The sequence below is a fragment of the Motacilla alba genome, chromosome 5 (genome assembly GCF_015832195.1).
Source record: "Motacilla alba alba isolate MOTALB_02 chromosome 5, Motacilla_alba_V1.0_pri, whole genome shotgun sequence".
Classification (NCBI taxonomy): Eukaryota; Metazoa; Chordata; class Aves; order Passeriformes; family Motacillidae; genus Motacilla; species Motacilla alba.
Genome location: NC_052020.1, coordinates 60220838 through 60234479, shown reverse-complemented (window position 1 = coordinate 60234479; position 13642 = coordinate 60220838). Strand labels below are relative to the sequence as shown.

The 13642-nt window shown below is 51.1% G+C and overlaps 1 protein-coding gene across 7 annotated transcripts in view; it reads right to left on the bottom strand.

Annotated features, from left to right (window-relative positions):
• The window catches only part of TRIM9 (tripartite motif containing 9), a 66048-nt gene that overhangs the window by 13864 nt on the left and 38542 nt on the right, over positions 1-13642 (bottom strand). For 5 of the 7 annotated variants that reach the window (XM_038138180.1, XM_038138181.1, XM_038138176.1 and 2 more), the window contains exons 4-7: positions 6318-6428; positions 5346-5499; positions 2096-2253; positions 700-838 (exon numbers count right to left, since the gene is read on the bottom strand). In XM_038138180.1, coding sequence (XP_037994108.1) covers positions 700-838; positions 2096-2253; positions 5346-5499; positions 6318-6428 — 562 coding nt within the window. The remainder of the gene's footprint in view (positions 1-699; positions 839-2095; positions 2254-5345; positions 5500-6317; positions 6429-13642) is intronic. The other 2 variants (XM_038138183.1, XM_038138177.1) reach the window with 1 other exon arrangement.

Genomic DNA, 13642 nt, shown 5'->3' with positions numbered 1-13642 from the left:
GCACCCCAACTTTAAACATCTCTCTTCACAGAGAGAAGCAGGCACAACTTCCCAAGGACCTGTCCTGGGAAATGCAGTGAGAAACCTCAGAGAAGAAGGGAAAACAATTCTTATCTCTATTCACTGCTCCTGTTGCTTTTGCACAGGTGGAATGTGTTAGGAAGGTGATTTTCCTGAAGGGATTTGGTAACTGGATTCTGGTGATGGTTGTTTACATTAATTAACCAATCACTCAAAGCTGTGTCCTGGCTGGCTCACACACTCACAGGTTTTTCTTTAGTATAGTACAATATAAAAGTTTAGTCTAGTTTTCTTTAGTATAGTATCTGTTTAGAATGTAATTTAGTGTGGTATTAATGTAATATAGTACAGCTCCACAAAGCAATTATTCAGCATTCTGAATCATGGAGTCGGATCCCAATCATTCCCAGACACTGGGGTGGCCCTGCATTCCATACTCCCCCCGTGCCTCCCCAGAGAACATCCTCTGCACAGGAGAAGGCTGAGAGGGAGCTCTGCTGGAGGCTCCTGAACATCCTCTGCACAGGAGAAGGCTGAGAGGGAGCTCCTGGCTCTGCTGGAGGCTCCTGGCACAGCTTTCCCCCTCAGGTCAGGGCTGGTGCCGCTGCAGGGGTGGCTCGGAGAGGGCTGGAGGAGCTGAGCTGGGCTGTCCTGAGCCGTGTCCATGCCATTCCTTACCCTCAGAGGTCTGCAGCACCAGGGTCTTGCTGTAGGGGCTGACTCCTGACTTGTTGAAGGCCTTGACTCGAGCGCTGTAGGTGCTGTTGAAGTGCAGCCCATCCACCGTGCACATGGTCTCCTTGCCCACGTACACCTCCTGCAAGGCAAGGCTCCTGTCAGTGCCAGGGCTGGAGAACAGCCTGGCACACCTTGGGGGGCACGGGATCCCCCTCTGGGGCGTCCCTGTGGGGCTGGGGAGGGCTGAGGCTGAGCAAAATGGGGTTTGTTCCTGAGCTGCAGCACCAGCAGGAGGTGAGGGGGGTTCTGCCCCTCTGCTCTGCTCAGCTGGGATCCCACGGGGAGTTCTGTCCCCACATCTGGGGTCCAACATCAGGAGGATGTGGGGAGAATCCAGAGGAGGCCCTGGAGCTGCTGCAGGGGCTGGAGCCAGGCTGGAAGAGCTGGGAATGTTCCCCTGGAGAGGAGAAGGCTCCAGGCAGAGCTCAGAGCCCCTGGCAGGGCCTGAAGGGGCTCCAGGAGAGCTGCAGAGGGACTGGGGACAAGGCATGGAGGGACAGGACACAGGGAATGGCTCCCAGTGCCAGAGGACAGGGATGGGTGGGAGATTGGGGATGAATATTATCAGCAGCAAGCACTGACCTTGTTCTTCCCACACCCAGCCTGCTGCTCCCTTCTCTCCAGGTCCCACCCCTGTCACCTCTCCTTTGCCTCAGCTCTGCCCTGGCAGTGCCTGAGCTCACTGTGGGGAAATTCAGAGTGCAGTGGGCTGGTCCTGTGCCTGCTCTCCGTGGATGTGACCACGCCAGGATAATTATTGGCGTGTTGGATCAGACAAAAAAATCATATTTTAATTGTGTAATTACAGCAATTTAAAAGCCCTCAGGCCTTAAACACCTCTGCTTGCTGGCAGCTGGCAAACCATGAGGCTTTCATGGCAATTAGCATTCCTTGCATGAAATATTCAGCAACTTAAAAATATGGACCCTCATGGAATGGTTTGGGATGGAAGGGACTTTAAAAACCATCTTGTTCCACCTCTTGCCTTGGGCAGGGACACCTTCCACCGTCCCAGGCTGCTCCAAGCCCTGTCCAACCTGGCCTTGGACTCTTCCAGGGATGCAGGGACAGCCACAGCTCCCCTGGGTAACAAGAGCATCAAACTTATTCTTTGAGTTTCCAAGTCAACGTGGCCACTGGAAAGGCATTTGCACCCCCTGAAATCACCCTGTACCCCAAAACTTGGGGTGCTTGTCTGCACCATCTGCTTCCCTGGGCAACCCAGCTGGGAAGAGGGGACTTGCAAAGAAAAGAAAAAAAAAATAGAGGACAAATCCCGTGGCAGGGAATCCCTGGAGGCAGAAATCCCCTCCCCGCAGTGGCTCCAAGCACCTACCCTGAACTGGCCACCGTTGCCATCGTCCAGCTCCAGGATGTACCCTTCCACCTGCACCGTGGACAGAGGGGGCTGCTTCCAGGACAGGGTGGCGCTGTTGTTGTGGGTGCAGCACTCCTCCAGCTGCAGGATCGGCGGCGCCGGCACTGGGGAGGAGACTAATCACCAATTAGTGCAATTAGTGCGACCCTGGGGGCTGCAGGGTGCAGTCACTGCCTGGGTGGGGAGGCAGCTCCAGGGGTACGGGAGGAAGCAGAAAGGATTCTTCTCCCACCAAGCTCCACTGAGAATTCCTCCCCCCTGCCAGCCTGGTGAAGCTTTTCTGCTTTATTCCCATTTTCTAATTAATTTTGGGGAATTATGGCAGCACAATGTGCCTGTTTTGAGCTGCCTGGACCGTTCATGCAGCCAGCCCCAAACCTGGGACAATTCTCCTACATCTTCTGCAGAACTCTGGGTCTGCACTTATCTACAGCCCTGCTTTTCCCTTCAGCAAATCCACTGCAACAAAACTGGGGGGCTGAGTTCCCCCTTTGGCTGCCATCAGCTGCACAGGGGACAGAAAGGACTGCCAGGGATTTTCCTGCTGTGTTCGGGCATGTCCCCGTGTGTCCCACGGCCCCCTGCTGCTCTGAAAAGCACAGGAAGAGTGACAGTGACACAACTCTCAAAGAGCTGCTCGTCCACCATCCTCATCCTCACTGCCCCAAAGGGCAAGAGCCACTGGAAACAGACATGGAGAAGCCATGGATGCCTGGGAAAAAGCTGGATTTGTCCAGCATTCACCCTCTGTGACTCCTCCACCTCCTGGGCTGCATCCTCCAGGCTGGCAGCGGGTGTGGATGCCTTGGGATTGCTCGCTGCTCTTTGCTGAGGCCTCAGGTGTTGCCCTCCCTCTCCTGGTGCTGTGACACAGATTTGGGATGCAAAGCCAACCTTCTGCAAGTCTACAAAACCAACAAGTGATTTCCACAGCCGGGGTGAGCTGGGAGGAGGAGGAGGAGGGATTTGATAAGCGGAGGTGGGCGGCTGAACCAGCAGCAGATTTGCTCTTATTAATTAAAAATAACCCTCTGGGCTAAATTGCAGGAAGAGAGGGCAGGAACACAGGAATGTGAAACAGCAATTCAGCCTTCCCTGGGTTTGCTATCCAAAAATATTCCTGACATTTCAGATTAACAGCCTGGCCAAGGAAGAGCGAGCATGGGCAGCTCCTCAGTGCCACCAGCACCACCAGCTGAGGATGCTCCTTGAGGTGACAGAGAAGAGTGTGGCCACCATCCCTCCTGTCCCTGGCCACTGACACGCCCTGGTGTGTGCAGACAGCTCCTGGGCCAGGAATTCCAGCCGTGGTGGGGGTGAAGGGCAGTGCCAGACCTGCAGCTGGTGGCTGTTCCTCCAGGCAGCTGAAGGGACGGGCCAGGTGCAGTGTCCTCCTGAGCCTCCCTGTGTCACAGCCCCTCTGCAGCTCTGCCAGCTTCCCTGGGCTTGCCAAACCCCAAATTTCTCATGGGCTGCAGCAGCCCTTGGTGGGACGGGAGGAGGAGCACAGAGGGAATGGGGAACAGCAAGGAAATAGAGAAAAACAGAACTAGAAAAAAATAGAATAAAATAGAAAGCCAAAATGATGGTCTAAACCAACAGGGAGGTGAGGAGAGGGAGGGCAGAGCCCAGGCTAGGTGACCTGGCTCTGTTTGCAGGGACATCTGCTCTGTGACAGATGCTGCTCAGCACTGAACGAGCACGGGGGTGTGGGGAGAGGTTTGGGAAAAGCCTTGTGCTGCTCTCAGAAGAGAGGTCCCAACCTGCAGAGCATTTTTCAATGCACTAACAACTTTGTCAGAGCACTTTTTATTGCACTAGTAAATTTTTAATGCAGCAGGAGTGCTTTTCCAGGCAAAGCCAAACCCCTGGCACTCTGCTCTGGCAGAGAGATGCCCAGGGATCCAAGACAGGGAGGCAGATGGTTGGCCCAGGGATGCAAAACCCACAGGCATGGGCAGAACTCTGGGTCTGGGGTGCTCAGTCCTGCTGGGAGGTTCTTGGATTAGGCCCTTTTCTGACCCAGAGCAACTGAGAGGTATTTTAAAACTTTAATTCCATTTTCAGTCTCATGTGAAAGGTGAGACAATACAGATGTTATAATTCACACCATCACAATCAGAAGCTAATTATTTCCTAATTACAGTACACTCTAAGTGTTTCTTGGCCTATCAGCTTTTGCCACAGCATGCTGTAAATGCCTTAAAGCAAATAATCTAAAATTACCCCTCATAAGTCCTACTACAATGCATCTTTCATAGCTTTATTTCTCCAGAGTATTTAGTTTAATTTGCAAAGCCATCCTTTGAAACTTGTTTTCATTTCTATTTTTCTCTTAATAATCTTTGTCTTATTCTGCAGCACTTCTAAGTCAGCATGTCTTATCTCAAGTTTTCCATGCATTGTCAGCCTTCTGTTAAGCTTTGAGAATTCTCTCCAAATTCATTTCTCACAGGAGGTGAGAAACTCTCCTTTTCTGCCCTTCCCCTGGGATGAGCTGCCTGGCAGCTCCCAGCAGGAGCAGGGCTGAGCTCTAGGAAATGTCCTGGATTGCCAAGCAAATTGTATCCTATTTGCCATCGTGTGGCAGTTATCTTCTGCTCATGGGGCAGTTTTTCCTTATCTCTTCCACACCCAATCCTCCCTCAGGGAGACATCTGCTGATACCAGGCCACTGAGTGTCCCTGCAGGGCTGATAAGAATTCCAGCATCCCACTGGGAGAGGTGAGCCTAGAGGGAGGAGCCAAGCATTCCTGCCTGGATAGAATCTGAGATCCTGGCACAGCAAGACAGCTCCTGCCCTGGATTCCCAGAGGAACAGCTGCCTCTTGCACTGGAGCTCCAGAGGAAGATCCTTCTCCAGGATCCCTGCTCCAGCAGAGCCAGCCCTGACACTCCAGGAGGGCTGCAGCCACAGTTCCAATGGCACTGCTGCCAGCACCCTGACCACAGGGTGCCAGGCTGTGTTCTGACTCTGTCAGTGTTGGTTTGGTTTACTGCATTGTTCATTTTATATTTTTATTTTCTTCCCTAGTAAAGAACTGTTCTTCCTGCTCCCGTATTTTTGCCTGAGAGCCCCTTAATTTCAAATGTATAGCAATTCAGAGGGAGGGGGGTTACATTTTCCATTTCAGGGGAGGCCCCTGCCTTCCTTAGCACACACCTGGCTTTCCAAACCAAGACAGGAAGGCACTGGAAAGATCCTTACCTTTCATCTGCACGAAGTCCAGCTGGTGGATGGACTGCAGCAGAGGGGCATTGTCCAGGTTCAGGTCGAAGTCCGTGGTCATGCGGGGGGTGAGCGTCCCCTTCCCCCACTGATCCTCGGTCATGTGCACCCTCCTGATGAGAGCATCTGAGATCTGCAGGGCAGGAGCAGCCTCAGCTGCTGTGGGAGGGTCCCATGCCTTGTCCCCACCCTGCTGTCCCTGAAGGCTGGGATGTCACACGTGGTTTCCAGCACCACTCCTCCCTGCAGGCTGGGCTGGAGCAGGGAACCCTGGAGTGCTGGGAGCTATTTAATGGCAGGGTTTAGTGCCAAAGTGTTGGAAAACCCCAGCTTTACAGAGATGGGGCAACTGAGAGGTGTTTTACAAGATTTCATTCCATTATCAGTCTCGTAGAAGGGTGAGACACAAGAGATGTAAAACTCAACACCGTTCTATCAGAAGCCACCCTATTACCGTATAAATGTTTTTCAGCCTATTAGGTTTTGCCACACAATGCTGCTAATACTTCACCCCAATCACCTAATTATTTTCCCCCACAATGCATCTTTCACAGTTCTAATTCTCTACAATATCTGGTCTTTTTTGCAAGGCCGTAGTTTGAAACTTGTCTCTGGTTCAGTCTCTCTGCCAACAGCGTCATCTCTCCTCCATGGCCTTCCTAAGCCAGCACACCTTATCTCAGGGTTTGCATACAGGTGAACAAGGCTGTGGGAGCTTTCTGTCAGGTTTTGAGAATCCTTTACAAATCCATTTCTCACACCAAAGGGAGCCAGGAATGCCTGGTCTGTTGGTGTCTCAGTGGAGAGCCACGAGCACGGTGTGATTCCTGCTCCAGAGATGCACCGTCCACCTCCTGCTGCATCCCTCTCATCCAAAAATGTCCCTGCCTTGATTTTAGGGGGCCAACCCCCCTGGGGCAGCCCTGCTGCACCCCCAGGCCCCACACTGACCTGCAGGAAGCCGCTGGGGTCGTTCTCCTTGATGACCTCCAGGCAATATTCCATCAGCCCCGTGGTCTGGCGCAGCTTCACCGTGCAGTGAGAGATCTGGTCCCGCACCACCTGCAGGGGACAGGGACAGCAGGGTCACACAGGCAGCCAGGACTGGCCTGCAAGGATCACAACTCTGGGTACAGTTTCACTTCTGGCAGCTTTTCTAAATCCAGTGATGTGGCTGCCATCAGGAATGTTTTTAAAGATCAAGCCTGAGCCTTTTAGTGGCTGGAGTTTTTACCTAAAAGGTTCTTTTTAGGATAGGTATGTATGTGGTAATTTTGACAGTAATTGTATTAATCATGATACCTTTCAATGTGTGCAGAGATTAATTAATAAGGCCATTAATTAATAAGGCCATTTGGTCAAAAATAAAGGGGGAGATGTTGGAATGTTGGGGGACACAAGACAGATGACAGACTTTGGACCTGGTTAACATAAGAGATTGGATAACAGGATGCCTTGGCAAAAGGAAAGGGAACTTTGAAAACTAGACCTAGACTGCAAGAAGATTAAATCAAACAGGTTTACCAGAAAAAGAAAATCCCATTAAACTCTGCAAGCACGAGATGTTGCTAAATGCATAAGTTTGTGTATGTGATTTTAACCTATTCACTGCAGTACACATTACTGGTCTCCCTGAGATAGTAAATAAGTGTTTGTATCCCACAATAAAATCAGATTCTGGTCACCAAGTCACTCTCCATCACCAACACTGGCCAACACTCACACACGGAGCTCCAGACCTTTCAGAACCTGGGGAACAACAGAGTAGAATCCCAGAAAGTTTTTAAGGTCCCTTCCAACCCAAATGAACCTTGTTCCACTTGCCATGGCAGGGACACCTTGCACCATCCCAGGTTGCTCCAAGCCCTGTCCAAGCTGGCCTTGGGCACTTCCAGAGATGGGGAATCCACGATCTCTTAGGGCAACCTGTTCCAACAAGCTCTGTTCAGCCCAAAATCATAATTAACACACATAATTATTCAAAGCAGGAGGCCAGCTCCATGCCCTGCCTTTAATTAAGCTTCCAAATGGCAGCTTGTGAGCTCCATGCCAAGCAAATGCCAACCTCCACGGATCCACAGCTGCCCCATCCACCCCTGGCATGCAGCCAGGTTATGGGGCTGGCCCTGGGGCAGCTGCACTCGTGAGGATGAGGAGTGGCCCTGGGGCAGCTGCCCTTTGCCAGAGGAAGGGACACAGCAGCTCCCCCAGCCCCATCCCTATCCCTGAGGATGTGTCTGAGACGCTCAGCAGCTGCAGAATTCCCTCTGCAGGCTGGGGAGGAGCTCTGAGGGAGGGAAGCCCCAAGGAGAGGAGATAAATAAATAAATCCAAGCTCAGCCTGGGGCTGCCCAGGCTCCACATTAAGGCACCTCTTGCGCTCCCAGCTCGTTCCCCATCGGATCACATTCCAGCATCCCAGCAGAGCAGCACAAGAGTGAGGTTTGCTGCTGCCTCAGGGCTCTGCTGACCTTCCCCGAAGCACAGCAAGGAGCACAGGGTCCAGGCTGCATGCCACAAGGATTTATTTGAAAGCTGGCTGCTCCTTCACACTGAGTCCTGCAGATCCAGGATTTCTCTGGCAGAGCAGCTCAGGAAGAGAGATTTTATTCTCGGACAAATGTGCTCAAACGTTCACAGAAGATTTTTTATTTTCTACTCCTGGAAGAGCTTTAAAAAGCTGTGTACAGCTCTGCAGTGGCACTGAACAAAGCTGTGCAGCTCTGTGGAGTGTTGCTGGGAGGATGAGCTGTGAGGATGAGCTCGGCAGCTGCAGCCAGATGGGGAAAGCTGCAATAAACAGGGATGGACATTGTATTTGTGGGGTTCCCAGACAAAGGAAGGAATGATGAATTTGACCCCATGTTCTCAGAAGGCTCATTTATTATTTTATGATACTATATTATATTAAAGAGTACTAAACTAAACTACACTAAAGAATATAGAAAGGATACTTACAGAAGGCTATAAAGATAATAATGAAAACTTGTGACTCTTTCCAGAACCTCAACACAGCTTGACCTTGATTGGTCATTAAGTTAAAACAATTCGCATAAAACCAATAAAACAATCACCTGTGGGTAAACAATCGCCAACCACATTCCAAAACAACAAAACACAAGAGAAGCAAATAAAATAATATTGTTTTCCTTTTTCTCTGAGGCTTCTCAGCTTCCCAAGAGAAAAATCCTGGGCAAAAGGATTTTTCCAAAAATTTCTGCCACAGATGAACATTCCTGGGAGCTCAGTGCCTGCTGCTCCAGGGGCTCAGCAGTGCTGGGATGCCCACTCTGGGCTGGAAGGCACCCCCTGCCAGCATTCCTGTCTGAGGGATGGGCAGGGGAAAGGAGGCACAGTGAAGGAACCTGGGCTTCCAGGGGGGTGACTCCTGCAGGGCCATCAGTGCCATCACGTGTTGGTTAATTAAAATTTAATCACCTCTACTTAACCACCTAGCAGGAAGAAATGAATTACCAGCCTTGCAGCTTAGAAGCAAAGATTCCTTCAGGTTGGAAAAGCCCTCTAAGACCACCCAGGCCACCTGTCCCCCCAGCACTGCCAAAGCCACCAGTGACCCTGGGCTGGAACCATGGGTGCTGAGAATTCCAGGCTTTCTGTGCTGCCAGGCTCTGACCCCCAAGAGAACACTGCAGTGACCTGAGGCCGTGGAGAAGCTTCCAAAATTAAACAATAGAACTAAGATTATGTGTGTAGTTTGAATAGAAGTGTGTAGTATCACAGAGTAAAAAAACTTTGAGCTTAAAGCTTTGAAATGTAGTAATATATATATATATATATATATAAAACAAGATAGAAGTTTCAAAGCAGAAGCTAATCCTTCTTGTTCACCTTCTTCTTCATAAGTTTAGGTAATATTGTGTAATTGGACAAAAAAGCCCACATTGCAGGACACAAGTAGTTAGTTATTAAGTTAAAAGTAAAAATAATTTAAGTCTCATTTCTTAATTAAACAGTTTATCTTTAGAAGGCCTTGTAGAGAGAGCTATGACTCCATTTTTAATTTGTTCAAGTACAGTACTGTAGAACTCAGGGTTTGTGAGACTGTAACATAGGTAAGAACTAAAAAACATCTGAGTCCAAACAAGAAATTCCATCTCACATTTTTAATCCCAACCTTAAAAAAACCAAAAAAACCCAAAGAATCCACACTGACCCATGTCTCCAAGTCTACATGGACTTAAAATCCCTCCAGGCATGGAGACTCCTGAGCAGCCTGTGCCAGGGCTGGACAAACCTTTCCACAAAGAAATCTTCCCTAATACCCAATGCAAACCTTCCCCCGGTGCATCCTGAGGCTGTTCCCTTTCATCCTGTCCCCGTTCCTGGGAGATTTGGGACATCACTGCTTGTGTGAAATGCCATTAAATGCCACTCTCCGGAGCAGCTCCGGGTTTTTAGGGAGCAGCCATTCCTTGCTGCTTTCGGTGATCCCAGCCTGGAGCTCGCAGGCTGTGGCAGAGGGAGGAGGAGCAGGGTGGACAAGGCAGCAGAGGGAGCTCCCATGTTGCTCCTCTGGACCTGGGCATTGTCCAGAGGTTTGTGGAGATGCTGATGGCTCTGAGACGGAGCTGGAGCTGCACAGGCTGCTTTTGGCCTCACACACTGCTGCTGTCAGAGTGGGGAGTGTAGGGATGTGCCCTCTGTTGATGGAGCGACAAAATTATCCTTTGTCTCCTTAAAAAGGAAAAAGAGCCCAAAGTTTCTCTCCTCAATTAGGTGAAAAGACACCTCACGGGACCTGGGGGACTTCACCTCAAACTTAGGGATAGCCAATTGGATGGAAGCCAAGAAGTCCTGCCTGGGCAATTTACTAGAAACAGAAGAGAAGAAAGGAAGAAATCGATTTTGTCAGGGGTTTTACCAGGGGTAAGAACCTCTTGCCCTGGCTTGTTTTTTCTCTGGAAAGAGCTTTGTTATTTTGCCTTTTAGTAAAACTTTTCTGTTTCCAACACTGCCACAGAAGCCATCCTGCTGATTTTGTGCCATCTGAGGTGGCTGAGCTATCTTGGGTGTCACACAGATCTCCAAGAGCTCGTGACACCTGGCTGGAGGAGACCCTTACATCAGGGGAGTTCACTCAGTGCCAGTTTCTGACACTGGAGTGCACTGGAACAGCTCTGCTGGGGGGAATCACACAATTCCAGGATGGTTTGGGTTGGAAGGGAACTTTAAAAGCCATCCAGTGCCAGCCCTGCCATGGGCAGGGACATCTTCCACTGTCCCAGGCTGCTCCAAGCCCTGTCCAGCCTGGCCTGTGACACTGCCAGGGATCCAGGGAAAGCCACAGCTCCTCTGGGCAACCTCTGCCAGCCCTCCATAGAAGAATTCCTTCCCAATCTCCCACCCAGCCCTGCCCTCTGGCACTGGCAGCCATTCCCTGTGTCCTGTCCCTGCAGGCTTTGTCCCCAGTCCCTCTCCAGCTCTCCTGGAGCCCCTTCAGGTCCTGCAAGGATAAAGCAGAGCCACCAGCTGCTCCTGGAGATCCCACTCCCACACTGACCTTCCTGAAAGAGGGCAAGCCCCTGGATTTCCCTTCTCAGGCCTCCAGGGCAGGATCCAGAAGGTGCAAAGCAGCTTTCTGGCTCTGTGTGACCCCTCCTGCTCAGAGAGAGGGCTCAGGACTTGTCTGCTCCTGGAAGGGTTTTTGCCTGTGTGCATTTTGGGTCTCCCAGCTGCAGAACCACGAGATAAAACCAATCTGTGGGGTGCAACCCTGCTGTTAGAGCTCATCCTGGCTGCACCAACCACGGCAGAGGCAGGTTTTGCATTCCCTGCCTGCTGGGAAGGGGATCCCACGTGGAATGCCTGGAAAAGCCACGCTGACCCCTCTGCGGGGAAATGCACGTGCCACTGGCAAGACAGCAAAGATGGGATTGCTAAAACAATCTTCTTATCTTCTTTGCAGCTTAAATCTCTGTCTGCTTTGCCCAGGATAATGAATTTGTGAACCTCTCCCTGCTGGAGCTGGTGCTTTCCAAGGATTTCCAGCAGAATTGCCATCTGCTGCCTCCAGCCAGGCTCCAGCCCCAGGAAACAGCATTTGCTGGGTGAAGACATAAAAAAAGCTTCTTTCTTTTTCTATTAAGGTGGTCAAAGACCAGAAAAAAAGAGGCTCCAGCAGCAGGGACACTCCAAACTCACAAGGAGGTAGCCCGGGGCAGCCTTTTCCAGGTGAACCCAAAGCTGCAGCTCTGTCCCAGCCCTCCTCTAAGTCTGATCCCCCTCAGGGACCCAGCATCACCCACCTGGAGAACCAGAACATAAAACAGCATTTTAATTTCACATCTCTACGGCACAAAAGCCAAAAGCAGAAATCCATGTTGCCTTCACCAGCACCAAACCGCTTTTAAGGCAAAAAAAAGGATTTTTGGTTGGGATCTAGTGGGGCTTTAAAGGAGAAACGGGATGCACACAGGGCAGAAAGATTCCATCAGTCACTTTGATCAGTAAAATCAAAGGTTTTAGAAACAAGACATAAGCATCTCTCACACATTTGAAGGCTTGGTCTAAACCCAGTGGGGTCAGTAAAGCCAAAATCTTTTCCATGGGGCATTAAGCCAGTTGTGTCCCGTGATTCTTAAGCCACAGAATCCTGGGATTCTCCTCATGCAGGAGGGATTTCTACGCCCTGGGACCCCAGGAATGCAGAGTTTGCTGATGGAGAGAGCTGGAAGGGAAATCTGGGGGTTCCTCAAGCCTTGGGCTGGTGCAAGAGCCCGTGCTGGGCTGAGGGGCAGCCTTTGGGGCCAGGAAGGACTCCCAGGAAAACCTAGCACATCCACATGGGTTTTGCACACATCCAGGATGGTGATCCCACTGCTGGCCTGGACAAGCCTTTCCATGAAGAGATTTCCCCTCATATCCACTCTGAACCTCCCCTGAAGCACCTTGAGGCTGTTGCTCAGAGAAGAGACTGACCCCAGCCTGGCTCCTCATGGCTCAGATTTTGGGGGGATTGGGGAAGCTCCACACATTTTTTTTGTGGTCATTTTTTTACCAAATACCATTTCCCCCCCTCCTTTAATTGCTAAATAAGGCAGCAGCCAGAACCTGGCTGCCAATTCCAGCCTATAAAAAGGGGTTTTTGTGCACTCACAGCAGCTCACCACGACCTTAAAATAGGACAGTTCTTTCAAGAGCTTTTCTTCCCTGAGATGACATTAACTATAATTTACATTTACATTTTAATACAGCTCTTGGAAGGCAATAACATCTCCACTTAAGTGTCCTCCTCCTTTTTTAAGTGCTTGGGTGGATAACAGATTTCAAGGCACTCAACCTTCCCAGTGCCTGGGATGAGTCCTGCTGGGAATGTCACATGGAGGACACAGGTGGGATGTCCCTCCTCACCCTGGGTCACCTGCAGGGCCGTGGGGATGGAAGGTGGTGCCCTGTGCTCCACCACAGAGCTGCACACCCAGATGGAAAAATCCCAGATGGAAAAATCACCAGGACAGACCCCGGCAAGGTTCTGAGTGTGCAGAATCCCAGGGCCAGAGCTCTTCCCAGGTGTTTCCATGGTGACTCAGGAGAGGAGCTGGGAAAGCAGAGCTGCTGTGCTGGCACCACCAGGAACCCGATCCAACAGGGAACACCGAGTTCCACTGGGAAATCCTGGCTGCCACCCTGAAGAAGGAGCAGCATTTCACCTCTGGAGAGGCAGTGCCATGGACAGAAAGCCTTGGGGAGTGTTTTCTGTCATCTGCTCTCCTGGGAACGTGGCAAATGCTGTCTGCCTGAAGAGCAGCCTGGAGAAATCATGGAGCAAAGGCATCCCACTGCCTGAAGGCTGGAAAAAGACTGGAATGGTCCACAATGCTGCTGAGAGCTTCAGGAGGTGCACCCAGAGCTCAGCCTGTGTGTGTGGTGGGCTAAAGAGAGATTTCTTCCAGGGAAGCCTCTGTGTCCCCTGCACAAACCTGCCCATCTGGAGGACATCACCCCTCAGGAAAGACCCCAGTGCTCCTCTGAAAACCAGGCCAGCAATGGGAAGAACACCCAGGGAGGTCTGTCCTGCAGGAGGAGCTGCCCCGGCCCCAGAGCTCCTCCAGATGTTGGTTTTTAAAGCCCGGGTTCTCAGTCTTGAATCCAGCTATGGTGGGAGGCTGCAGAAGGGCAGGGAGATGTCCCTCCCAAGCTGGTGTCCTCACAAGCCTCTCCCTGCTGTGCAGCAATTAGTGCTGGCCCAGAGTCAGCCCTGGATCTGTGCCTGCCTCCATGGAATTGTGTCAGGGCAAAGCAGGGCTGTCCCAAAG